This window comes from Gymnoscopelus microlampas (assembly GCF_963454915.1).
Source record: "Gymnoscopelus microlampas genome assembly, chromosome: 17".
Taxonomy (NCBI): domain Eukaryota; kingdom Metazoa; phylum Chordata; class Actinopteri; order Myctophiformes; family Myctophidae; genus Gymnoscopelus; species Gymnoscopelus microlampas.
In genome coordinates this window covers 7,211,660-7,238,560 of record NC_139954.1, presented here as the reverse complement: position 1 = coordinate 7,238,560, position 26,901 = coordinate 7,211,660, and the positions used below count along the sequence as shown (strand labels likewise).

Below are 26,901 nucleotides of genomic sequence, written 5' to 3'. Positions count from 1 at the left end.
TGCATAATGAGTGCTCTCTACTTTTGGTATTTTAAGTAATTGCCCCTTGGCCAGTTCCCACTTGTAAAAGAGACTCTGTCTCAATGTGTTTTACTGGTTAAATAAAGGTTAAATAAAAAGTACATTTATACCAATACTTTTGTTCTTTTACTCAAGTAACATTTTGAATTCCAGAGTACTTGTAACAGAGTATCTCTACAGTATTGATACTTTTACTAAAGTAAAAAATGTGAGTACTTTTTCAACCACTGGTAGAATGCCTGCTGGACTCAGGCCCCCCTCCCTTCTCTCTGTTAACTGAGCTGGGTTGCTGCGAGACACAGTTGGTGTTGGTGTTATAAATAAAAGACATTCCTATTACAAAACGTTGCCGGTCCAACCCCCAACCCAGAGTTACATTACAGTATTATCATATCAGAATAAGCAAGAAACTATTTTGCTCATTAAACATTGTGTTGTAATTCTATAAAACATCATTGTCTTGTTTATAATTTGTTCTTTGTGCCACATTTGAGCAACAGGAAAGTCAAACATGTCTCTCTGGTTCCTCCTCCTCTCTCTCTCACTCGCTCGCTCTGTGTTTAGGACATTTATAAATAGCTTGCTGTCTGGACTTCACACATGTATAACAGATAACACTATTTATAGTGCATCAGCTCAGCTCAGAGAGAGAGAGGTATTGAGAGAGACTGAAAGAGAGAGAGAGAGAGAGGGGGGGGTATTGAGAGAGACTGAGAGAGAGAGACAGAGAGAGAGAGAAAGAGAGAGAGAAAGAGAGAGAGAAAGAGAGAGAGAGAGAGAGAGAGAGAGAGAGAGAGAGAAAGAAAGAAAGAGACAGAGAGGTAGGCTATTGAGAGAGATTGAGAGAGAGAGAGACAGAGGTACTGAGCAATGGTGTAAAGTTAGCCTGGTAAACCCTCCCTCCGGAAATCTCATTTCCATTTGATTTCAAATGGAAATGAGATTTCCGGAGGGAGGGTTTACCAGGCTAGTGTAAAGTAACTAAGTACATGTACTCAAGTACTGTACTTAAGTACAATTTTACTGGAGTATTTCCCATTTTCAATACTTTTACTTCTACTCCACTACATCTCAGAGGAAAATATTGTACTTTTACTCTACTACAATTATTAGAAAACTTTAGTTAGTTACTTTGTAGATTTTGATTATTATCAAACAAGAAATGACAAAAGTCATAATATAGCCGCTTGCGGCAGGCTTTTTTTGCCCCAATCTTTTCATAGACCTGATTACTTGTTTTTTGGATTTCTTGTTTGTCTCGCCAAACCTGGCAACATTGCGTTTAGCGTCACAGAATCTGCGACGCTAAACGCTCTAATGTTTTTTATATAAGTGGTGGCAACATTTTGTGACACCACACGGGTCTTCCCAACAATAGCTAAGATTGAAGTCAGTGTGAACATGGCCAAATAATAACTTAATAGCCAAACTAGGTCTAATGAAGCACGCTAGCATTTAGGCTAACCCTCCTGACTGAGGCTGCAGTAAAACGTGCACTGTCTGTGAATGAGGGGAGCGCAGCGGAGCACGGTTACTGTGGGGGCCGGGCCGTCTCCCCATTCGTGTCGCCATTGGCTTAAAGGAGTGAAGGACAGCCAGGACAGCCAATGACACTTAGGTGTCACTCAGGTGTCGCTTGGGTGTCGGACTAGGTCTTAGTCTGTCTGTAGAGCCGCCAGCTTTCAGCAAGCGGCTAAAAAACATACATTAACCATTTCAGACCTATATACTTTGGCTATTTGAAAATAGCAGATCTACAAGCTCACAAAGCGATGTGTTGTGAGCTTGTAGATCTGCTCCTATTTTCAAAGGATTTTATATAATGATAACTTGTGAAATGGGACATTGTGCATAATGAGTACTTTTACTTTTAGTACTTAAGTATATTTTGATGCCAATATTTTTGTACTTTTACTCAAGTACACGAGTGCCGCACTATGAGCTTGTAGATCTTCTATTTTTTATATAGTGATATAAAATGTATATATATATATATATATATATATATATATATATATATATATATATATACATTTTAACTAAAATCTTTGCTTCTGGGGGTCCCTGGAACAAAATATTTTGAGATGGGGGGTCCGCGGACAAATACATTTTGGGTGGTCCTTGACATGAAAAATGTTTGAGAACCACTGATATATAGCAACATAGGTAAAACGATATAAAAAAAAAAAACTATTAGGATTTAGAAGACATTTGTAGAATCCCCAGAAGCAAAGATTTGAGTAAAAAAAAAAAAGCAGATCTACAAGCTCATAGCGCAGCACTCGGTGCCGCACTAAGAGCTTGTAGATCTGCTATTTTTGAGTAGCCAAAGAAATCTTAAAATGACAAAGATGCGTTCCCGGTCTTAAAGTGTTAAAAATGTTACATAACCAAATCCTAACATTTAGTCCTAAACAAAACACATCTTCAGAGGAAAGCATTTTCATCACAGTTATAGGATCAACTACACACGGACAGTAAACTAAACTTTATTCAAACAAACTGCAAATAAACATGTCATTCAACTCACTCACAGAATACAGAATGTCTAGCACAGGAAACCAAACACAATTTGTCCATCTTAAAATATAGAAATATACAGCACATTTTTAACATCTAACCATTACGTATGAAACAGTTTATTAGTTAAGACATTATATACCAGTGTTGAATTGAGCATATAGTTAAACTCCTTGAACACCTTGATAGTAGAATCCTCTGCCCCCCGCCCCCACCCCTCCATTCTAATACAGTATACCTATTGATGCTACTGAGTTTTATTCCAACATTGTATTATCGTGTATTATTAATGAATTGAGTACAATGGACCCCAATGGAAACAAGCCCCCTTGTGTTATCCTTTTAGCATAACCTTTTGACTGTGCTACCTGTACTGTTGAAAATGTTGTTAATAAAGTATTCAATCAATCAATCAATCAATCAAAAATCCCCAACCACAATATTGGGGGGAGGGGGGTTGATGCCTCCATTCATACAGGTTGATTTTATTCTTGCTGAAAAATAGACCTTGTTTCACTCCATCTCCCCTATAATCACGTTCAGTGTGCATGTACTCATTAGTCGCACAAAATAAACACTCACCGTAAGGGAACTTTAGAGTTAAATGAACTTTACAGTGTAGATTGGGGGTCTGGGACCCCCAATCTACACTGTAAAATCCTATGTGTTCATTTAACTCTAAATGGCAACGAGCCAACGACATGCACAATACTGTCAGCACAGCACATAAGTCACATTTCTTTGACATAAGACTTTCAGAGGTCTTTGAACTCCAGTTGGTTGCCTAGCCCTGGTCCACGTTAGAGTTGTCCTCCTAAAGCTATGGACCAGAGTCTCTCTCTCTCTCTCTCTCTCTCTCTCTCATAGTTTTGTTTTCAAATATTTTTTTGTATTTTGCACGACATCCTATTTATTTGTATTTGTGAAATAGCCTTATCTAGGCTATATTATTATTAACTAGAAAGTACTGTTCCTGAAGAAACAGTGTGAGATCGCTAAGAATGTTGCTGGTGTTGAGTATTGATAGTGTTAGATAGTTATAGTAGGGTCATAATACAATGACATCAGTATTATGACGTCACTAGAATGGCATTATGCATTATGACTAGAATGGCATTATGCATTATGACATCACTAAATGGCATTTCTCCATTGAAATGACCCAAAAAACAGGGGGAATAATAATAATAATAATAATAATAACTAGTGAAGATAACAACAGTGTGATCGCTAAAGCGATCCCACAATGATCGCTAAATCGATCCCACGATAAATAATAGGCTATTGGGGCGGCCGGGGGGTTCAAGGTAAAAATCCTGCCTAGGGCACCAAATTGCTCAGGGCCGGCACAGTGTGTGTGTGTGTGTGTGTGTGTGTGTGTGTGTGTGTGTGTGTGTGTGTGTGTGTGTGTGTGTGTGTGTGTGTGTGTGTGTGTGCGTGTGCCAGTGTGCGTGTGCATATGTGTGTGCATGTGTCACAGCAGCACCAGGTAGAGCAACCAGAGTACAGCACAAAACGTTCCAAACCAGGTGTGCCAGTCCTGACTGATGACGTCATACATGTCCACCAGCAACCAACTGTCACCAGCGCTGCAGTGACACGCTGTGGCCTGCAGGGCGGCGGCAGAACACAGGGACCCGTGCTGGTCAGTGGAGGAGGAGGAGGAGGAGGAGGCCACAGCCTGGTACAGTCCATGGTGCGAGTCCGACGCCGCGGGAACAAACCGGACGCGTTTGTACTCCGTGGAGGCTAGCGTGACACCAACAGCGCTGGAGGTTAACACCTCGCCATCTGTCAACCTGGAGTAGGGGTACAACAGTTAATCCAACTTTTCAGTGTGATCGATTATTTAAAAGCAATATCGATAATCTTATCAAATAATCGATCAATAATCAAAAAAATGTTAATGTCATTAAAACATTTGGGAAATAGCAGATGTATAGCAGTTGTAGATTGGCTATACTTTCCACTATTTTCCAAATAGACAAAGTATAAAATAGGGCTTAATTTGTTTATGTATGTGAATTTTTTACCACTGTGCTCTGACTCTTCTGGTGCGTTGTCCTCATAAAACATAACAAACGATGACAAGCGAAGGGTCGCACTCAGAAGGACAGGATCAAAGTTTCTTTCCTTTTATTTCCCTGTATATGCCTTACGATACAACACACGTTTCGGCTATCCAGGCTTCGTCAGTGAGTCAATTATTGTATGTTTTGTAATAATAATCTGATGGACATACTCAAGTTAGGTAAAATTACCTCACAATTGTACTAAGTACAGTACTTGAGTAAATGCACTTAGGGCCCTATAATTGCCACTGCTATACATGCACCCGCTGCCCACTAGCCGGGAATTACTGCCCGCTACCCGTGAAATAAGGGTAAGGGAGCTGGCACTGTCCCTAAAGGGTATTTTGCGCCCCCTATACCCGTCGCTATTCATTATGCCGACTCCGTTATTTGCGCTTGGAGGTGTGCCTGTGGGCGTGTTGTTGCATTATCCCCAAAATTTCTATTTTGCCCACACACGTTTTGGAAAGCGCATAGCGAAAAGCCAAATTGGTTTGGTAGAGCGCGCCTGCAATGGACATGTCGGGAGTCGGCCGGGGTGCACAACTTATCCACAATAAGACACCTGCCTTATTGCGGATAAGGCAGGTGTCCCAAAATAGCAACTTTTGCACGGAAACCGCCCCTTGCCCATAGGGGCCAACCAGGTAAGAATTATAACAGGTGAGAACATTGAATGGATAGAGAAAAGCTGCCACAGCTAACTTGGAAGAAGAGTTTCAAAGACATTTGCTTTACATTGACATTTCCAGTTACTTTTAAAAGTACATTTGCATCTACCTGAAAACTAATTCTAACAGCCATCAAAACAACCCTACATAAAACACATACAATTTAACAGCTACTGTATACATCAACATAAAAAACAATAAGACAACCAGATCAAATAGTAGGTTGGAACTCAGCTTATAGTAGCGTCTTTATTAACAACAGTTAATACACTATCAGGCAGGTAAATGGTAAGTTTCATAAAAAGCTCACATCTAGACATACAGACTATAACTATTGATCAGTTTGGAACCAATATGACACATACCAGCTATGTCAAATCTCTAACACAAAATGCAGTAGCTGTGAGCAGGGGGGGGGGGGGGGGGGGGGGGTTAGCTTAGCTTGCTGGGAAATTCTAGCTGTCACCAACCTCTTGAAATCCTTTACAGACCAGAGCAGTGGTTTTCAAACTGGGGCCCATATATGTGGGGGCCATACTCTATATCTCTGCTGTCGGGCAGAAACCAGCTAACTCCAAAATGTTCATTTTTCAGGAAATGAAAAAACAAAACAAAAAGTGGAGTTGGGAGGTTTTGTTCATCATTGATAAGAAGAACAGCTGAATGGACCTCCAAGCTCACAATGAGGTTGGAGGTCAAAAGGGTGTAGAGCATGGAGTTAGCAAAACCAGCTAACTCCACCCCCTTTGGTTGAGTTGACTGGTTTAGTCAGTTTGAGGATCCAATGGAGTTAGCTGGTTTCGTCAGAAGCGCTTTTTAATACTTTTCATTGGTTCAATATTTTTTTAACCAACGCACAGACGTGTTCAATAGCACTGATTTATGAAAAAAAAAAGAAAAAGCTCAAAAATTTCGTTTTTTCTGCCCGACAGCAACGAAACTAATATAATAATAACATAATAATATAATCCATTATTGTCATCTAGTATTATGTATGTCACTGCAGTAGACACAGCCCTATTGCTATAGTCAAAATTCATCAGATTGTAGCTGGTTTGTGACATACACCTTGTAGCTACACGCTACAAGGTGTACAAAAAACAAACAGAATAGGAGGAAGGTTTATGTGCAGTGCATACAGATGTGAGGGGACTTAAATGAATTGACTACTACTAAAATATTTAAAAAGAAAAATCCTCTCACACACACTTATGCCAGTGTGCCAGTGATTACCCTCTCCCGTGACTAAGGTTGCCCAACCCAGCCCTAAACCCTAACCTTAACACTAGACCCTAACCTTAACACCAGACTAGGGCTTTCACCAACTAGTCGACTAGTCGACTAGTCGACTAGTATAACCACTAGTCGACCTTGTTAGTTGATAGTTGATAGTTGAAAAAAAAAAAAAAAAAAAAACTTTTTTTTTTTTTTTTTTTTTTTAATTTAATTTTTAATGCTATAGTAATGGCCCATCTTACTATTATTATTATCCTCCTGACTTTATTTTTTATCAAAAGGGGGTCAAAAGCATGCCCAATAAAAGCCTATTATTGGGCAATGGGGATCCTTGGAGACGCTGCTGTGGTGCTGTGCTGCTGTGCCAGAAGCGCTTCCCTTAAAACGCCATAAAAATAAGGGCAGGAGGATAATAATAATAGTAATATAGTAGTAGGATGGTATTAAAACAGTGCCACCAAAAAAAAAAAAAAAAAAAAAAAAAAAAATTTTTTTTTTTTTTTTTTTTGTAATTTTTTTTTTTAAATTTAAATTTCGACTAGTCGACTAGTCGACTACCACTGGGTCAAATTAGTCGACCTGTAAAAATCTCTAGTCGTGAAAGCCCTACACCAGACCCTAACCTTGACCCTAGACCCTAACATTAAACCTCATATTAAATCTAACCCTAAAATGTACTTCATACCGTAACATTAACCCTAGACCCATGTCAATGGGTGAATGCAACGCAGACATTTTAACCCATTTAGACCTGGAACCCCATTACGTAACTTAACTATACCTTTCAAGCCGGGTGTAGTGTACACCTTTAAGAGAAACAATGACGTCACTATGCAGCTCGGAAGCAAGTGGAGATACAGTAGATGACAGAATGTAGGCTCTGTACTGTTCAAGCTACTATCAGTAAAGCATTTGATTCTATTATAACCTCAACACGTTGTGTGGACATTCAGCTCATTACACCGGGAATCCATTTTGGGGTTCTTGTTGCTATGTACAGTATAGCAACATAATTGTTTTGTAATTTTTCAGAAAACTTAGGTCAGATTTTGAAGGCGTTTTTAGAATCGGCCTCAGGTCCTAATCAACATTTTGTATCTTTAATAAAAACTTTCATTTGCATCATCGTGATCTCTCTTTTATTGAACTGTACTGTTATTCCTTGTATGGCCTCTGCAGCAGACTCTGCTGTGAGTTAAAAGCTGCGATTAGTTTCAACACTGCAGCTGACAGTTCCAAAGTGCTGGTGTTAATGCAAATAAAGGAAATCAAACACAAGTATTAGTCAAACACAACATGATGAAGTCTTAGTTCAACTGTATGTATGTTGTTAAATGTTTGAAGATGGTTGGTGGATCATGTTTCTGATGCCCTTTTCGTTTTCTACAAATTAGATAACCATTCACCTGGATGTAAAATGTTGAGGTACTTTTAATTTAGTTTTTTTTATTATTATTTATACTACATCCAGAGGTAAATAATGTACTTTATACTACAATTATTTAAAAACATTAGTTACTTGTTACTTTGCAGATTTAGATTATTAATGCAAAACATACATTAACTATTAGGCCTATTTCATACTTTGGCAATAAAAAAAGAGTTGATCTGCAAGCTAATAGTTTTGAAAACTATTTGTGAAATGACCATTCACAACGAGAGCATTGATCTGGGTGTAGTTTTAGTGTTTATTATACAAAGTATGAATGGGGCTTTACTATTTGCTGTCTCATATAAGGCTATGTGTTGTGATGTAGCTGGTTGTAGGCTACCCACCAGGTGAGAGTGGGCTCGGGCTGTGCCGTCACCTCAACCTCTAGTGTCACGGGAGAGCCCTCCATGACGGTGGCACATGACAGGGGCCTGGTGATGCGGGGAGGAGACCCGGGCAGAGGAGCAGTAGATGAAGGAGGTGGGATGGAAGGGCCCTGGATCTGAGGGGTACGTGTGATCTCCTCTCTGATGGCGGTGGGCCGACACACGCTGGGGTCCTGCTCTGGAGTTAGTAGGTGAAGAATAGGAGGAGAAGGAGGAGGAAGAGGAGCGACATGCGGGTTAGCCTGCTCAGCCGAAGCTTGGGCGTGGCCACGCGGCGGAGCGTCTGCGGTTTGGGCGACGGTTGCGGCAGTAGGCGGGTCACACTGGGGTGGGCGGGACACACTGGCGTCATGCACACGCTCTCGGGTACGGGTGGAGGAGCTAAGGGACTCATGCAGGGCGTAGAATGTCTGGGTGCTGCTGACGGTGCTGCTACTGCTGATGCTAATGCTGCTGCTGACACTGCTAGCTTCTGTAGAGATGCCCTGACACCCTGGACCTCTGCTACCCTGCGAGGAGAGAGAGCTCTCTTTGGGGACAGGAGAACCATGTTGGGGGACAGAGGAGGCGCCTGAAGGGGAAGTGTTGTGGCGATGGGAGACATTTTGTTGTGGGGCGACAGCGGAGCTGGTGGACACGCCCTGACCAATGATACGGATGCTCCTTCCCTGGCTGGGTTTGGAAAAAATGATAGAAGACACCGGAGAGAAGATACTCCCAGCCGGGGGTCCGGTTTGGGGTAAAGCTGAGCTATTTGGGGTGGAAGCGCTGTCCTTTGTGATGGTACTACTGTCTGCTGGGTGACCCGTGTCTTCTGGGACGGTGGCATCCTGTGGAGGGCAGCTGGTTCTGGGGCCGGTGGATATGTCGAGATCCCTGGTGTGGAGCAGACCACCGGAGCTCTGATGAGGGGTGTCTGGAAAGAGGTTACTGGCCTGAGAGAGACCGCTGGTCTGGGGGTGGATGTCTGTGTGTGTGGCGGAGGAATCATTCTGCAGAGTGCTGTGTTGCTGGACAGCGCTCTGTGGAGGATGGCTCTCTCTGGAGACCCTGCTCTGTGAACGGGTGCTGGTCACTGAAATGACACTGTGAAGTACAGGTGTGCAGGATTATTTTAAACGAAATAATTTTTCAAAGAATTGAGAAAGTAAAAAAAAATCTGTTAACTGAAATATAAATAAAATCGAGGCTTTACAAAAAGAAAAAACTAACTAACTGAAACTGTATTGTGTTTACAAAACAAACCCAAATAATAAGAGAAATTGTCTATGTCTTTGTCAGTATTCAATATTTTTTGTAAATAGCAAAAATTGCCGATCTACAAGCTCACAACGCATTGTGATAACACACATTTCTGAGCTTTTTGAATCTCATCCCTGACTATCCCCTATTACAATAAAAAACTAATACTAACAATAAAATACATTTTAAAACACAAAAATAAAAAACTATAATAACCTTGGTAGGTGTACAGGGACACCCTGGGACAGCCTGCTGTCCTGGGGTACAGTGTTGCTGATAGGTCCTGGGCCTGATCCAGGGAGGAGGCATGGCTCAGGAGGAGGACAGCCTGGGACAGAGCCAGTGTTGCTGGACACACTGACCATTTTGGTCTCCTTGGTCTGGAGGACACTGGACACAAGAGTGCTGGAGACCAGCGTCCGAGCAGAGACAGCCATCAGCGGACTCTGGACAGTGGAAGTGAACCTGAATCTGAGAGAGACAAAGTACAAAGGAAGACTTTACAGTCGGAGTCCACTTGGTCTTTTTCTCTTTTTTCCATTTAGCTCTGTTTCATTTAGTGCAATCTGGGAACCCATCGCCAAATAAAAAGGAAAAACAGCGCCCTCTGCTGTTTTTTACTCTTTCACTTGGCTCTGGGGGGGGGGGGGGGGGCTATACGGTGGACCCGTGCGCAAGGAAACCAGGGTTTTTGGTCTGCCTTCAGCGCTCCACTTGCGGTGGTGCGACTATGTTTTCATTCCCACTAACAATATTTCTCCACAGAACACTAACACCAATTCTCCCAAAGAACATGGATCGTTTTGGTTATAAGCCCACTTGTTTCTATGATGAAAGAGCAATTTACTAACTTTCCGTGGTCTTGTCGGCTTCGAGGACGCTATCGTTAAATGAGTTTCGGCTTGTTTCTAGTGGGGAAGGAACGGCACACACGTAAATCCCGCCCACTACATTTGATTGGGTAAATCACGGCCTGCTTCCTGATCTGATAGCACGCCCACTTGTCAGCAATGCACACAGGTTGTCAACATGGCTACCGACAGATTCAAACGCAGAGCAGAATCTGTTCTTGAGAGATTACATTTAGTGTAGCACAGCGGTTCTCAAACGTTTTAATTTCAAGGACCCCCATAACTCTGAGAGTGTACAAATGGAACCATTTGTACACTCTCAGAGTTATGCACCTGTAAGGGGCCATTTGGAACCCCCTTAAGGGTCCCTGGACCACACTTTGAGACCCACTGGTGTACCATTTCCAGTGAGCCAACATGCACATTATCAGCACCCTGACTGGAAGCGACGATGGAGGGCTCGTCTGAGGACGACCTAGGGAGAGACCTTTTTTTTATCCCACGATTTTGTAACCCATTTTGGTCAACTCTCCACGTTGACCAGACGGGTGCTCAGGTGGTAAGCAAGAACCTCCACTTATTCTCCTCCTCATTTCTTGGTGTTTATATCAAAGTCTAATTACAGTACATTCTGTTATAGGCAACATAGGACCCGGCTGAAACGCTATGGAAATTACCATACGGATCTTGGAAAAAGAAAAGAAAAAAAGAAAACAATGCCAGGACATTTCACAGGTCCAACCGGGTTCTATCTGCCATTTTGGACCTCTTATTTTAACTACACAAACATCACTTTAATGCAGAACGGTTTAAATACAGAAAGATTAGTAAGAAGTTCAGTTCACAAACATACCTCTCTGTTTGACTGGATACTACCCCTCCTGTACTGGATACACTGGGTTGTGGCTGGGACTGTACCACAGTAGAGATAATGGATCCACTGGGTTGTGACTGGGACTGTACCACACCAGTAGAGATACTGGATCCACTGGGTTCTGACAGGCAGACATACTGGTGAGCACTGTGGGAGCTGAAACACATCCACAGAAAAGTACATTTACTTAAAGTTATACAGTGCAATACATTTTTAGCAGCCTCTGCTGGTCATTACCGTCACTGCAGGCAGTTCGTTTATCCTCTGTTACCCAGAATTCCATTTGTTTTCACCGGAAGACGGAAGCGTTTCAAAAAGCGTTCTTTTAATTGTTTTATACGATCTGTGGATCGTTTCTCTTAGCCAGTGGAGCTTTAGTTACCGTGAGCTGTGTTTTCTTTTTCTGTTGTTTTTCGATCTTCAAATCATACAATCTTTTAAAATCAGCGTGAGTTTCCTTTTTGTTATTAGCGGTAGTTCCTGGCCAAACAGGAAACCGGTGCGGTAGTTCCTGGCCAAACAGGAAACCGGTGCATTTCCGCTTCCGTTTTCCGGCCAGATGACGTCATTTTTGCGGGAAAGTCCCCCCCGACACCGTTCAATAGAAAATATATAAATAAAAGGCTTTCGGGGGTGAAATTCATGGAGTGGGTGTTGTGAAACTTTTGCCACTCACAAAAGATACACAATTTAACTTTAGTTTTGTTGAAAAGGTTACCTAGTACTACTTTAAGTTCTGTACTTTAATTACAATTTTGAGGTACTTTTACTTTACATGTGTATGCCCATTTTTCAATCATTTTATTTTCAACTCAACTACATCTCAGAGGCTATTTGAAAACTTTTGTTACAAGTTACTTTGTAGATTTAGATTGTTATTACATTCATAGATATTAACCAGTTAAACCCTATTTTATACTTTTTCTATTTGAAAATAGCCAATCTACAAGCTCACAATGTGTCGCAATTGTAGATCGTTTAACAAACTTTGACTTTACTTTAGTTCTCTAAGTATATTTTGATTCCAATACTTTGGCAATTTTTACTCAAGTAAAGTTTTGAGCACTGGGTCCACTGGGTTCTGACTGGTAGACATACTGGTGAACTAACTGGGTTCTGACTGGCAGACATACTGGTGAACTGGGGAATCGTCCACGTCCGAATGAACAAAGTTGGACTCTGGGGTTTCGGACAGCGGGGGGAGGGACATGTCGTCGGGTGACCCACACTCATACTCGTCATTGGACAGAGACTCGTCCGTCATCACTTCCTGTTGCTGGAGGGCCGCCTCCTCCGAAAGCCCTCCTCCGACGGCTGATGCATCCTGGGGGGAAAAAACAGAATCAACTAGAAAAAGTGCTCCTCGGAGCACAGGTCTCCGCCAGGTCAGGTACGTTATTCTGGCCTCCTGGTGGCGCTATAATAGGCCAATGAAAAGGGTGCGATTTATTCTTAGGTCTTTCACGGCAATCAGACACAGCATTCATGATTTGAGGCATTTTGTTCCAATAATGTGTTTTGCTAAATTAGACCTGCTGGTGGCGCTATAACAGGCCAATGTGAAAAGGGTGGCATTTCTTCCTCGGCCTAGTGGGAATGTGTGTGTGAAACTTCACGGAAATCGCAAGCTGCGTTCATGGTTTGAGGCAGTTTATTAAAAACGGACCAATCCTGCAAACTTTGGATGGCAACCTTAACCAATGAGGATGGAATATGGGAAATCGGACAGATCAGGGTTGATTACATGACTATAGAGATACTGTGTACCGATTTGCATGACGTTTGGTTAAAGAAATGTAGGAGTAATGTGAAAAAAATGGGTTTTGCACAAATCGGCCTCCTGGTGGCGCTATAACAGGCCCATGTGAAAAGGCAGAGGTTCTGAATTGGCATCCAGGGAGTGTGTGTGCACAGTTTTGCAGCGACCGGGCCAACGGTGCCGGAGATTTGGTGGTAACACACGGACAGGACGGACGGACGGGCGGAGGGTAAAACATACTCTCTCGCCATGCCTTCGGCCTGGCGGAGACAATTATTGGTTTTGTATGAAAATAGAGCACAGAATTTAGGTTTTTACCCCCTTTTTCTTCAAATGCAAACTAAGGTGTGTGGAAAAGCAATCTGTCATAGCTGACAGGATACCCAGAAGCCAATCTGGGAACCCTATCGGTAAAAAAAAAAGGGGGAAATATAATATCATATATTTGTTCTCCTTTGTTTTTGTCTCTGGGGCGTTTCTGTGTTTATTCCTACTAACAACAACCCTACAGTACATGTTTAGGGCAGTGGTGCTGCTAACAGATTCGTCTTGAGAGATTACCCAGAAGCAGACACAGAGGGAAGTCTATAGCATGTATCTTGATTGTGTGTGTGCGACTGTGCGTGCGTGCATGCTGTGTCTCTCCATGTGTGTGTACGTATACATGTATGCGTGTGTGCGTGCGTGGTGAGTGTGGGACCTGTGTGTGTGTTGTCCTGTCATAGGCGGAGGGGGTCTCCTTGCTCCGAAACTCCCTCTGGATGTCAGAGAACGACAGACCGATCACTGCGGAGGGGGGCGTGGTCTGGTGCTGTGGTTTGCTGAGGATGGCGTGGACCCGCCTCCTGTGGGCGTGGCTGCAGGGGGAGGCAGACAGGCTGATGGCGTGGGAGGAGGAGAAGGAGGAGCTGGAAGACACAGGAGTGGGGGAGAGGTGGAAGGTGGGGAAGACAGTTGTATTTTAGTACATTATAGTAGTGTGAGGGTTTCAAAGATACTGAGATAAAAGTATCATACCTGCTCTCTGAAATGACTGTCTGTCTGTCAGAGCCTGTCTGTCTGTCAGATCCTGTCTGTCTGCCTGTCTGCTCCGGACCGCGGCTCTTGCGTAACGAAGCTTTCTGATTGGCCACCGCCGGTGTCAGCTTCTTGACGGGCACTTCTTTCCCATCATGCCCAGTGGTGAGTTCAGGGGTGTGGCCTGTCTCCTTCAGTTCAACCTGGAAACACAAGGCAACCCTGAGAACAAAAACCAGCGCCCCCACCCCTTTGCACCTGGTAATGCATGCAGTGGTGGACAAAGTACTCAACCCCTGTACTTGAGTCAAAAAGTGTCTCAAATTGGCTCAGTAAGCTTTGTACTTGAGTTAAAGTACTGAGTAGAAATTCCCAAGTATTCAAAAGTACATGCTTTTAAAATACCTAATCCTATATTAAAATTGCCTAGTTAATCAAAAGTACAAATTACAACTATATATACCAGCTGAGTGGCCTTGTGGTTAAGAGTGTTAGAGTTATTGATTTCATCATGCATCTCGGTAGCCAATCACAGCACGTCCTGTGAAGTGACGTGCTTACATTTTTTACATTATTATTAATTTCATCATGCGTCTCGCTAGCCAATCACAGCATTTACTCAAGTACTGTACTTAAGTAAAATTTTGAGGTATTTTTTTACTTTACTGGAATATTTCCAATTTTCAGTACTTACTTACTTACTTACTTACTTATACTCCACTACATCTCATATGCAAATATCCTACTTTTACTCCAATTTTACTTTATAGATTTTGATTATTATTACAAAACATACATTACCCACTTCAGCCCTATATACATTTTGGTCATTTGAAAATAGCAGATCTACAAGCTCAGCTTGTAGATCTGCTATTTTCAAAAGATTTTTATACATTTTATAAACTTGTGAAATGGGACATTCTGCATAACAAGTACCTTCTTCTTTTGGTACTTTAAGTACATTTTGATACCAATACTTTTGTACCATTACTCAAGTCAATTTTGAATTCCAGACTTTTACTTGTGGGTTTCTACATTGCAGTATTGATACTTTTACTTGAGTAAAACATGCGAGTACTTTTTTCACCACTGGTATTAGGTGTTCATCAAATGTGTGATTATTTTCTTTTTTTACCAGGTCTTGTTCTTCCTGGGTTTCACGGTTGTCTGGCTCATCTTCTCTCTTATTTTCCTCCACGTCTCTCTCTTCCTTCAACTCTCTCTGTACTTCCAGCTCTCTCTTTGTGTTCTCTCTCTTCTCTCGCTCCGTCTCTTTCTCTTCCTCTATCTCCTTCTTCTGTCTCTTCGGTTCATTCTTCTCCTCCTCCTCCTCCTCTTCTCCGGTGTTCTCTCCATCTTTGTCGTTCTCGTCTTCAGTGTTCTGTCGTTTCGCGGCCTCAAGCTGAAAAGAACATTTGAACATTTTTATATTTCTAATACTTATGGTCTATGTTTATGTCTGGAAACATGACAACATATTTTCAGCTTATAGATCACCTTCACTATTTTCTGCACGACATCCAGTGGTGGAAAACCTACTCAAATTCTTTACTTAAGTAAAAGTACAAATATAGAAATACTCTGTTACAATGTTACAAGTAAAAGTCCAGAGTTCTAAATGCACTTGAGTAAAAGCACAAACGTATTGGCATCAAAATGTACTTAAAGTACCAAAAGTAAAAGTACTAAAATATTTGAAAATAGCAGATGTACAAGCTCACAGCTGAGCTTGTAGATCTGCTGTTTTCAAATAGCCTACTGTATGTATAAAATATGGCTAAAGTGGTTAATGTATGTTTCATAATATCATAATCTATATCTGAAAAGTAACGAGTAACTAAAGTTTTCAAATAATTGCAGTGGAGTAAAAGTAGAATATTTGCCTCTGAGATGTAGTGGAGTAGAAGTAAAAGTATTGGAAATTGGAAATACTCAAGTAAAGTACAAAGACCTTAAAATTGTACTTAAGTACAGTACTTAAGCAAATGTACTTAGTTACTTTCCACCACTGACGACACCACTGTGCAACAAAGTATAAATTTGAGCAAGAACATCCATTGATTAGAAATTGATCATTTGAAATATGCTCCTCATTGACTTCGTTAATATCGCTAATAAAAGAATGGATGGTTGCAGTCCTATATATTATGAGTTATTATTAGTGTAGTTACTAGTGTTATGTTATTAATACCTGTAGCTTGTCTTCCAGTTTCAGCAGGTCAGTAGACAGCTCTCTGATGGACTCTATGATCTCTTGATGTTTACTGACTGTCTTCTCTATGTAACGCTGCCCCTCTTCAGCTCCTAAACACACACACACACACACACACACACACACACACACACACACACACACACACACACACACACACACACACACACACACACACACACACACACACACACACACACACACACACACACACACACACACAGGGTCAGAGTTAAATGAACACAGCAGAGTTTTTTTTAACCCATTAAGACTTGGGGCTGATTCTACGAATGCCTTCTAAATCAGTAGATCTCAAACATTTTAAAATTATTGTAATCGGTTCATTATTCCTGCGCAATGGATGAATGAAATTTATAGTGTGCGGTTCGGACGAATGGCATGCATAGCACAGCACTAATCTTTGTGTTTGAATAGACGTCTTATCTATATATACAATTGAGAAAAGTCAGCACTTCCTGTCCCCCGGTGAAGCCACCCCTTTCTATATATACAAACCCCCCTGGACAGGAAGAGAGGTCAGACAACACACTCCATATTTGGGCATAGCTCCATTGGGAACATCTCCTATTATGGCTTTATATATTATAGAGACTAACAAACACAAAGCACCGCGCAGCGGATAGGGGGGAGGGGCGCACAGCGCCCCGACCCTCTAGTATAAACACAATTGACACAAGGAATTGACACTCTCACTTCTGCTGATTGTAGGAATATTAGAATCGCAGAGATTCGTTGAGAATTAGGAGAAACCTTTGATTGTTGCTGATGTTGTTTCAACATCAAGGCATCTCTCACATACGACACGACACGCAGTAGAATCCTCAGCGTTGATGACTCCAAGTAATAGTCTGTGACGTATGCGGAAGTGCCTTTTAGATCAGGCAGTAGGTCTGTTTGTGGCAGTGATGTGTCACACACTTAACCTGAATTTATGAACCGTGTAGCTCTCGCTACAGCGATCAGCTGTTCCCAGTTATAGCCTATATTATAATTGTTCCGCCTGTACACCAAATGAAGTGTAGCACTAGCCAACATGTGAGGTGCGAGTGAGTGGGATTGAAATGTTAATTGATATCTAAAAGACAATAGTGAATCCGTTGCGTGGGGGAGAAGGTGTCAGAGTGTGTGGAGCCCAGAGGGCAGAGAGTTGGCCAATTGAATCGCAGGGAAAAACTGTGAATTTGATCTGAAGTCCGTCTGTATGGTATTTGGCCTTACTGCTGTCATGCGAGTGTTAAATGATGGGTTAAAAGGTATCGAATGGGGGTCTGTGTTCTACTGCAAATCAAACTGGGGGTCATTGACATTAAAAAGGTTTAGAATCTCTGTTCCACTGTGGTCACCGTGCAGTCTGACGGCCAGCTCCGTGATCTGTGTGATTCGCTCTTCTTGTTGAGGAACGGTCGGCCAGACGAACTTCTCAAACTGCTGGTAGAGGACGGACACGGCCTCCCGGGTCCGACACTCCGACGAATACTTCCCCACACGGACGATGGTCGCCCTGGCCTCCTCACACCAAAACTGATACTGCAGGAAAGAGAGAGAGCGAGAGAGCGCGAGAGAGAGAGAGCAGGAAAGAGAGAGAGCGAGAGAGCGAGAGAGCGAGAGAGAGAGAGAGAAAGAAATAGTAATAACATTAATGTCCACCTTTGTCTACAAACACTGTAGTTGTAATTTATATGACATGCACACTAGGCAGTAGTGGTAAAACCACTTACAGTACATGTTTTACTTAAGTAAAAGTATCAATACTGCAATATAGAAATACTCTATTACAAGTAAAAGTCCGGAATTCAAAATGTACTTGAGTAAAAGTACAAAAGTATAGGCATCAAAATGTACCAAAAGTAAAAGTACTCATTATGCAGAATGTCCCATTTCCAAAAATAACCGAAAATAGCAGATCTACAAGCACACAATGCATCGCATTGTGAGCTTGGTTATTTTCCACTGGCCGAAATGTACTGTATATAGGGGCTGAAGTGGTTAATGGGCACACAACACACACACACACACACACCCACACACCCACACACACACACACACACACACACACACACACACACACACACACACACACACACACCTCCTCCACGGCCTGTAGTAGCCTGCAGGTCAGATCTAGGTTCTGGGTGTGCTCCTCCACGTTGCGTTCAAACTCTCCCATCTGTCTCTGCAGCTCGTTAACAGCATCCTCCGTCTCCCTGGTAACGAAGCCCTCTTTGACCCCTGACCCCAGCCTGGCCGTCACACCCTGCATCCTCTTCTTGAGACCCTGCAGAGACGGACAGACAGACAGACAGACAGACAGACAGACAGTAAATAGGTCGGAGAGGCTTATTGTCGGTATCAGCCAGAGCACAGGAATCTATGTCCAGTTGTGTAAAGTAACTAAGAACATTTACTCAAGCACTGTACAGTACTTAAGTACAATTTTGACGTAGGTTTTGAGGTAATTTTTACTTTACTGAGTATTTCCAATTTTCAGTACTTTTACTTCTCAAAGGAAAATATTATGCTTTTACTCCACTACAATTATATGAAAACTTCAGTTACTTTGTAGATTTTGATTATTATTACAAAACACACTAACCACTTCAGCCCTATATATGTTTCGGCCGTTTGAAAATAGCAGATCTACAAGCTCACAATGCGTCGCGATGCGACACATTGTGAGGAGCTTGTAGATCTGCTATTTTCAAAAGATTTTTTATACATTTTGAACTTGTGAAATGGTCATTTGATGACACACGAAAGAAGAAGCGACCCCCGGTCATAACTGCCAGTGTCCACTGAGGGTCGGACCCGTGCGCGCGCGCGCGTGTGTGTGTGGACCTGTCTCCTGGACCTGTCTGCAGCGTTCGACACAGTGAACCACCAGATCCTCCTCTCCACCCTCGAGGGGATGGGTGTCTCAGGCTCTGCACTCTCCCTGTTTGCATCCTACCTGACGGGTCGCTCCTACCAGGTGATGCTGAGAGGGTCTGTGTCAGAACCACACAGGCTCACTACTGGGGTTCCCCAAGGCTCGGTTCTGGGTCCTCTTCTTTTCTCTCTCTACACTACATCTCTTGGTGCTGTCATCCACTCCCATGGCTTTTCCTACCACTGCTATGCCGATGACACCCAGCTGATCCTCTCATTCCCCCCCTCTGACACACAAGTGGAGGCACGCATTGCTGCTTGTCTGGCTGACATCTCGGAGTGGATGTCGACGAACCACCTGAAGCTCAACCTGGACAAGACCGAGCTGATGTTCATCCCGGGGAAGGGCTGTCCTCACCGAGACATGGCCATCACCATTGAGAATGCTGTGGTGACGTCAACTCGGACTGCGAAGAATCTGGGTGTGACCCTGGACGATCAACTGTCGTTCTCGGCTAACATCGCATCAGTGACACGGTCCTGCAGATTCCTCCTCTACAACATCAGGAGGATTCGCCCCTTCCTCACGGAGAAAACAGCCCAGGTGCTGATCCAGGCTCTTGTCATCTCCCGCCTGGACTACTGCAACTCCCTCCTTGCTGGTGCTCCGGCATCAGCCATCAGACCTCTGGAGCTTGTTCAGAAAGCTGCGGCTCGTCTGGTGTTCAACCGCCCCAAGTTCTCCCACACAACTATCCTTCTCCGTTCTCTGCACTGGCTCCCCGTAGCAGCTCGCATTCAGTTTAAAACCCTGGTGCTAGCCTATAGAGCAGTGAAAGGAACAGCTCCTTCTTACCTCCGGGTTTTGGTCAATGCCCACACCCCTGCCCGACCACTCCGGTCTGCCACCTCGGGGCGACTGACTCCCTCGCCACTCAACGGTCCTTCTGGTCGATCGACACGGTCACGACTTTTTTCTGTTCTGGCCCCACAGTGGTGGAATGAACTTCCCACTGATGTCAGGACAGCAGAGTCACTGCCCATCTTTCGCCGCAGGCTGAAAACCCACCTCTTCAGGAAACACTATCCTTCCTCTTTGCCTGGCCTACTTGTTGTTAACTAGTTGTACGAACTCTTGCTTTATTTTTGTATTGTTTTATTGGATCTTGTTTAGTCGATACACTTACTTGTTTTAGCTCGTGCTCATTTGATTTTGCCATTTTTGTCTCATCTGTTTAAGAAAGTAGGTAGCTGATACATTGCACTTTTACCTTAGCGCTAGGTATACTCTTGGTTGCTTGTTTTTGCAGGAAATGTACTTAAAACTTCTGGTGATTAGTAGTTTTCGTTCCCTACCTATGTTGAATACACTTATTGGAAGTCGCTTTGGATAAAAGCGTCTGCTAAATGACTGTAATGTAATGTAATGTAATGTAATGTGTGTACCTGTATCTTGTCCGTGTACATCTGTGTCTGTTGCAGTTGGTTTCTCACAGCTTTGATGTTTCTGCCGCGGTCGTTTCTCTTCAGGAAGCTGAAGCGCAGGTTGTTAAAACGTTTCTTCACCTCCTTAAAGGACTCACTGAGCTGGATGCACACACACGCATGCGCACACGCACACGCACACGCACACACACACACACACAGAAAAAAAAATATTGTAATGCTTATATTATTGTAGCATGGTGATACTGTAATACATTTCCAATACTGTAATACTAACTGCATTTATATTTGTACTGTTATATAAATGGTAAATGGTGCATTTATATAGCGCTTTTATCCAAAGCGCTTTACTTAGATTGTGCATTACATTCACCCTTTCACACACACATTCATACACTGATGGCGGGGGAAACCATGCAAGGCACCAACCTGCTCATCTGGAGCAATTAGGGGTTCAGCGTCTTGCTCAAGGACACTTCGACACTAACTCTGGAGGAGCCCGGGATCGTACTGGGAACCTCGCGATTACCATCCGGCAGCTCTACCGGCCACTCCACCCCTGAGCCATGCAGCTCGACCCGTAATACTGTGGTCACATTTGGCAGTGGTTCTCAAACCTTTTCATGTCAAGGACCCCCAAAAAGCTTGTATATCTGCTATTTTTGAATAACCAACATATAAATGGATAAAGTGGTTCAAATGATTGTGATGCTGTATTAACTACTTTTGCTGGGGACCCCCTGGAACCCCCCAAGGACACCTGGGGGTCCCCGGACGCCACTTTGAGAACCACTGACTTAGGGATCATTTATGGGGAATGTACTGTATATCCCCAGTAAGTGTACTCTCTAGTGGCCATGAAAAGAATGACACACTGTTGTGTCTTTTCAAACCATCTCAAACTAAAGCCACTGTTCTTGATTGGGAGAGAGAGAGAGAGAGAGAGAGAGAGAGAGAGAGAGAGAGAGAGAGAGAGAGAGGCAGGGATAGTTCAGGCCTGGTGTGGTATTTATATTTCCACAGAGCTAAACTGTGAGATGAATCATACCAGAGACATCACAGCTATCTGACACGCACACACACACACACACACACACACACACACACACACACACACACACACACACACACACACACACACACACACACACACACACACACACACACACACACACACACACACACACACACACACACACACACACACACACACACACACAAATAGACCCAGCACAGCATCTCAGCTGTCACACCAACTGAAGTACACTCACTGTCACAGTATGGCCAGTATAACCATATGCATAAGAGGCCATGCACTCATACCATTTTAATCCCTGGGACCCCACTGTAAAATCCTCTGTGTTTATTTAGCTGAAAGTGATACAGATTATCAAGAGTTACAGATCTGTAAGGGTCCAATTTAGACACTTTCCTCTTTTTTTGTTTTTACCTTACCCCTTTTTCTCCTCAATTTAGTCGTTATTAGTGGTGTAAAGTAAATAAGTACATTTGCTCAAGTACTGTACTTAAGTACACATTTGAGGACTTTTTACTTAATGGGAGTATTTCCATGTTTCTATACTTTAACTTTACTCAGAGGCAAATATTGTAATTTTACTCCACTGTAATTATTTGAAAACTTTAGTTACTAGTTACTTTGTAGATATGGTTATTATTACAAAAGACACATTTACCACTTCAGCCCTATTTAAACTTTGGCTATTTGCCAATTTACAAGCTCACAACGCGTTGCGATGGGACACGTTGTGAGCTTGTAGATCTGCTATTTTCAAAAGACTTTTACACATTTAAGACGTTCTGACATTCTGACATTCTACACATTCTGCATAACTAGTACTTTTACTTTTGGTACTTGAAGTATACTTAGATGCCAATACCTTTGTACTTTTACTCATAGTATTTCTGCATTGCAGTATTGATTTACTTAAGTAAACAATTTGAGTACTTTTTCCACCACTGGTCGTCGTGCCAATTACTTCCTCCCCACACACATATGTGCGTTTTCACTGCTGTTGTATCCTACTGACTCACCAGCCCCCAGCTCCTCCCCCTGCCCCACCCACACACACACACACACACACACACACACACACACACACACACACACACACACACACACACACACACACACACACACACACACACACACACACACACACACACACACACACACACACACACACACACACTTTATGAGCTTCAACCCTAATCGTCAAATCTAAATTTGACACTGTAACTTCAGTTATAAATATACTGCAGCTGTAAAGTGGCCATTCGGGGGGGTTGAAGCCAACACGGGCCTTTAGCAGTGGAAAGCTGTGAGGGTAGACCCTCTGACAAGTTTCCAGAAGCTGTATTAAAGATGAATTACAGGTTTTATGATGATGACTGGACAGACGCTCATTACGACCATAATATCTATGCCAGGCCAAGCACTTTTTCGGCAACGCCGTCACCCAATATTGGTCAATTAAAAAAAGCTTAAATAACAACAGTTTAAATAACAATAACCAGCACGTTTTGTGATGGATTTATAATCAAATTTGCACCATGTTTGGAACTGATGGAAAAAAAGTGCCTGAAAATTATGGGTAAAGTGTAAGTGAGGAAAAGGACACAGGGTTTAGGGGAGTTTAGGGCTGAGCTGACTCTTTTGTCATCCTGATGTGAACAGGCTTTACTGTATTTATACACACTGACAGAAGTGTGTGTTCCACCCCCTCTAGTGGTCACATTCTGACATAACATTCAGACATTTTAAATGTCATTCATTTATGAGGAGAGAGAGAGAGAGAGAGAGAGAGAGAGAGAGAGTTCTTACATAAAGGACAACAGTCACGGCACTGATAGCATCTGATAAGCATTTTGATAAGCTCCATGTACATACTGTACTCATGTGTCAACATTTTAAATCCTTTCTGAGCGGAATTTGCGGCGTCATATGGAGAAGAAGATTATAATAATTAAATGCCAATGATGTTTACTACATATAATTGAAGAACAGGGTTTAACCGGAATGTAGTCCTTTAAGTAAAGATAAATAATGTAGTTGTGTACCTGTGTGAGTGAGTCGGTCATCTGGTTGTACTGCATCTGTCTCTGCAGTCTGTCTTCATGTTGTCTGAGCTCACACAGCCAGCGGTTCGATTCCCTGTCCGCACGCACCAACAACTCCTCCACCGTGCACACAACAAAACCAACACACACCTACAGTACATACATGCACACGCACACACACACAGAACGATTGATTATGAATTCATTAAAATGTATACTAGTTATAAGTGAAAAGTAACAAAAGGTAAAACTACCGTATAAACACAAACACATTTTACATTAACAACTTTGAAAGTTTTAAACATAATTTCACAAAACAATTCATATAATATGTCATTTCAACAGAGTTGGATTTTCAAATAATGTCTCAGTCCTCATTGCCTGAAACTTCAGCCAGTCCTCTTATCTCCATATTCTAACTTTTTGTGTTTTTTCGTAAATTAACGCCCTACGTGATCATACTACAGCGTCACACAAAAGCATCAAAAGTAGTAGATCTGCAAGCGACACCTTTCGAGCTTGTAGATCTGCTGCTTTTGATGCTTTTTAATTTGAATCCTGAAAAGTAACAGTTTTGGAAATAAGAGGTTTCCGCCCGACAGAGACGATATACTTCATCGTACAACAAATAGCTGAAGTAGCCGATCTACAAGCTCACAATGTGTCGCATCGATTTTTAAAATCGGCCCAAAATAGGGGTGCCAGCGTTAATATGCATATATTTTGCGTGTGTGTGTGTGTGTGTGTGTGTGTGTGTGTGTGTGTGTGTGCATGCGTGTGTGTGAACCTACTGAGTTCTGTACAGCATTGCACAGGTTCTTCCCCAGGTGCGCGGTGGTCTTGTAGAGGGTCTGTACGTGTGTCTGTGTGTCCTGGTGTTGACCCGGGTGGGTCTTCACTGGTTCTGACCGGAGCACAGCCTCTAACTGGACACAAACACACAAGAAATGATGCTTGTGTTTTATTATTACTCTATAATTTGTTCTCTCAGTGTTGTCTCTGGGAAGAGTGGGAGCGTGGGAGGGAGAGCGGGTGGACGAGTGGGAAATGAGGGGTATTTATGTATTGCATATGTATGTATGTATATTATGTTCATGATGAATAATGACCTCAAATGGGAGGAAATAACTCTTAAACCTAATAAACAGATTTTAAAAATAAAAAAATAATGCACACAATGGGCACTTTGCTCGTTTAATCAAGCCAGCTATTGGTCAGTCTCAGCTCCACGCTTCTATTCTCAACCAATCACATACAGTACAGTAGCTACCCACTTCTAGAGCACTCCATTTAAACAGGGAAGTTGGCATTGCTCATTCCTTGCTTGCTATTGCTGTGCTGCTGCTGTTTCTTAAGGTTATTTTACACTAGCCTAGCGTAGACAGACTATATCACTGTGTGGATATGAGTCTGAGGACGTTTTTTTTCCCAAGGGGCGGGATCAAAACAATGGCCCTCGACGCAATTGGTTAGACTTACAACCAACTACCAATTACAGTCTCCCATATTCGAATACTGGGCCCTGATTGGTCACACACGTCTTCTGGAGCAGGAAATGGATTCTCTATGGAGCGGTGCCAGACCCAAATCGCAGAGTGCAATTTTTTCGGAACCTAACTTGGGCCCTGCTCAGGAGATAGCACTAACCCTGAGATCTGGGAACCCAGAAGTCAGTTATTATACTTAACATTTCTAAAGTATTACAAAGTCATCACAGAACTTCACAGGTTCTGGAAAGTTTCAGGTTCTGGCTTAACTCTTCATGGCAGAAAAGAGCCATTAGATTGCTGCTCACCCTGCACACCACCACCCAACTTCCGCCTGTTGCTTTGGCTCATGTTGTATGAGAGGGGATTTGGAAGGCCCCTATTGGACCAGCGCACCTGTGTCTAGGATTGAAATAGAAGAAACTTGAGTGCAGACTACTTTTGTTTGTTTATCTCAACAAAACACTCGAGGAAACCGTGTCCAGCCACTGACACCATGCCCTGACCTCTTACCTTCCTAAAATAATGCTTTCAACTGCTTAGCAACACAATTTACTGCAAACACTTATTAACCATTCAAACCCCTGTAGTCTTAAAGAACTGGACTTCAGTTACAATTGTACTTTGACTACTTTTTCCATGTACAACACATCTCTTTGCCAAAAATAGACAATCTACAAGCTCACAATGTCGCAATGTGACCCATTGTGAGCTTGTAGATCTGCTATTTTTGGCTAATGTTCCCCCCAGAATATGGATGCTGGGGTTGAAGTTGTTAAGCTATGTTCACTGGCAGCACAAATCAGATTTTTGGCCCATCCAGATTGGAATCAAATTGGTTTTATCAAGCATGAATAGCAAAAAACAAAACAAATGGAAACAGATATTTGCGAATCAAAATGTAATCATGCCCACAAAAAAAAGTCAGTGCCCAAAAAATAACTCAGATCTGGATAGGAAATCAGATTTGGGCCGCCAGTTGAGGACTAGGCCATGGAGGCAGTGTTAATGTTGACAGCAAATTTAGTCTTTTAAAATAAAATTCCATTTAGGTTTAGTCACCCCCATCTCTCTCCTGTCGCCCTACTTTCCTATCAATAAAGGCAGAACTTTATTGAATCTACGGTTGATTTAGTCGATTAGAATATATTTTGTTGGCCGAAAATAACCGATCCACAAGCTCACAACGTGTCGCAGATCGGCTATTTCAGGAGTGTGACACCCATGCGCAGCCAGGCATAAAATTACTTGTCTTAGTTCTACTAGATCGCTTGTCCACTAGTTCCTCCCTGAGACCCTAACATCTTCTTCTAGTTTTTCAACTTAGTTTTTAATTTAGGTTTAATTTAGTTTTCGTCAGTGAAAAAAGGCGACACACATTTTTCGTCATAGTTTTAGTCAACGAAATCAACAGGTGTACCTGATTCAGAGCAACATGGAAGCTGTGGGCTGCAGTGAGGACGGTCTCAGACGCCTCCATTCTCTCCTTCACTCTCTGCTGGAGCCCCAACAGCTCTGACACCTGCTCCTTCATCTTCACCTCCCTCTGTTCTCCTCCTCCTCGCTCCTCCTTCTTCACTGCAAGCAGCTGAGACGCTTTCAACATGGACTCTACCTCTACATCCATCAGCTGGAGAGAGAGAGAGAGAGAGAGAGAGAGAGAGAGAGAGAGAGCATTTAAAGTGTTTCTAGTTCGGACACTGTACCAGTA

The 26,901-nt window shown here is 42.6% G+C and overlaps 1 protein-coding gene across 1 annotated transcript in view; it reads right to left on the bottom strand.

Annotated features, from left to right (window-relative positions):
• Positions 1 to 4,015: 4,015 nt before the first annotated feature.
• The window catches only part of ccdc141 (coiled-coil domain containing 141), a gene marked incomplete at its 3' end in the record, with an annotated part of 49,711 nt that continues 26,825 nt past the window's right edge, over positions 4,016 to 26,901 (bottom strand). Inside the window, exons 16-30 of the mRNA XM_084084086.1 lie at positions 26,611 to 26,820; positions 24,495 to 24,629; positions 23,704 to 23,853; positions 20,626 to 20,766; positions 18,401 to 18,589; positions 17,658 to 17,841; positions 16,273 to 16,385; positions 15,217 to 15,483; positions 14,082 to 14,284; positions 13,765 to 13,972; positions 12,439 to 12,629; positions 11,285 to 11,461; positions 9,797 to 10,051; positions 8,297 to 9,424; positions 4,016 to 4,340 (exon numbers count right to left, since the gene is read on the bottom strand). Coding sequence (XP_083940212.1) covers positions 4,016 to 4,340; positions 8,297 to 9,424; positions 9,797 to 10,051; positions 11,285 to 11,461; positions 12,439 to 12,629; positions 13,765 to 13,972; positions 14,082 to 14,284; positions 15,217 to 15,483; positions 16,273 to 16,385; positions 17,658 to 17,841; positions 18,401 to 18,589; positions 20,626 to 20,766; positions 23,704 to 23,853; positions 24,495 to 24,629; positions 26,611 to 26,820 — 3,876 coding nt within the window. The remainder of the gene's footprint in view (positions 4,341 to 8,296; positions 9,425 to 9,796; positions 10,052 to 11,284; positions 11,462 to 12,438; positions 12,630 to 13,764; positions 13,973 to 14,081; positions 14,285 to 15,216; positions 15,484 to 16,272; positions 16,386 to 17,657; positions 17,842 to 18,400; positions 18,590 to 20,625; positions 20,767 to 23,703; positions 23,854 to 24,494; positions 24,630 to 26,610; positions 26,821 to 26,901) is intronic.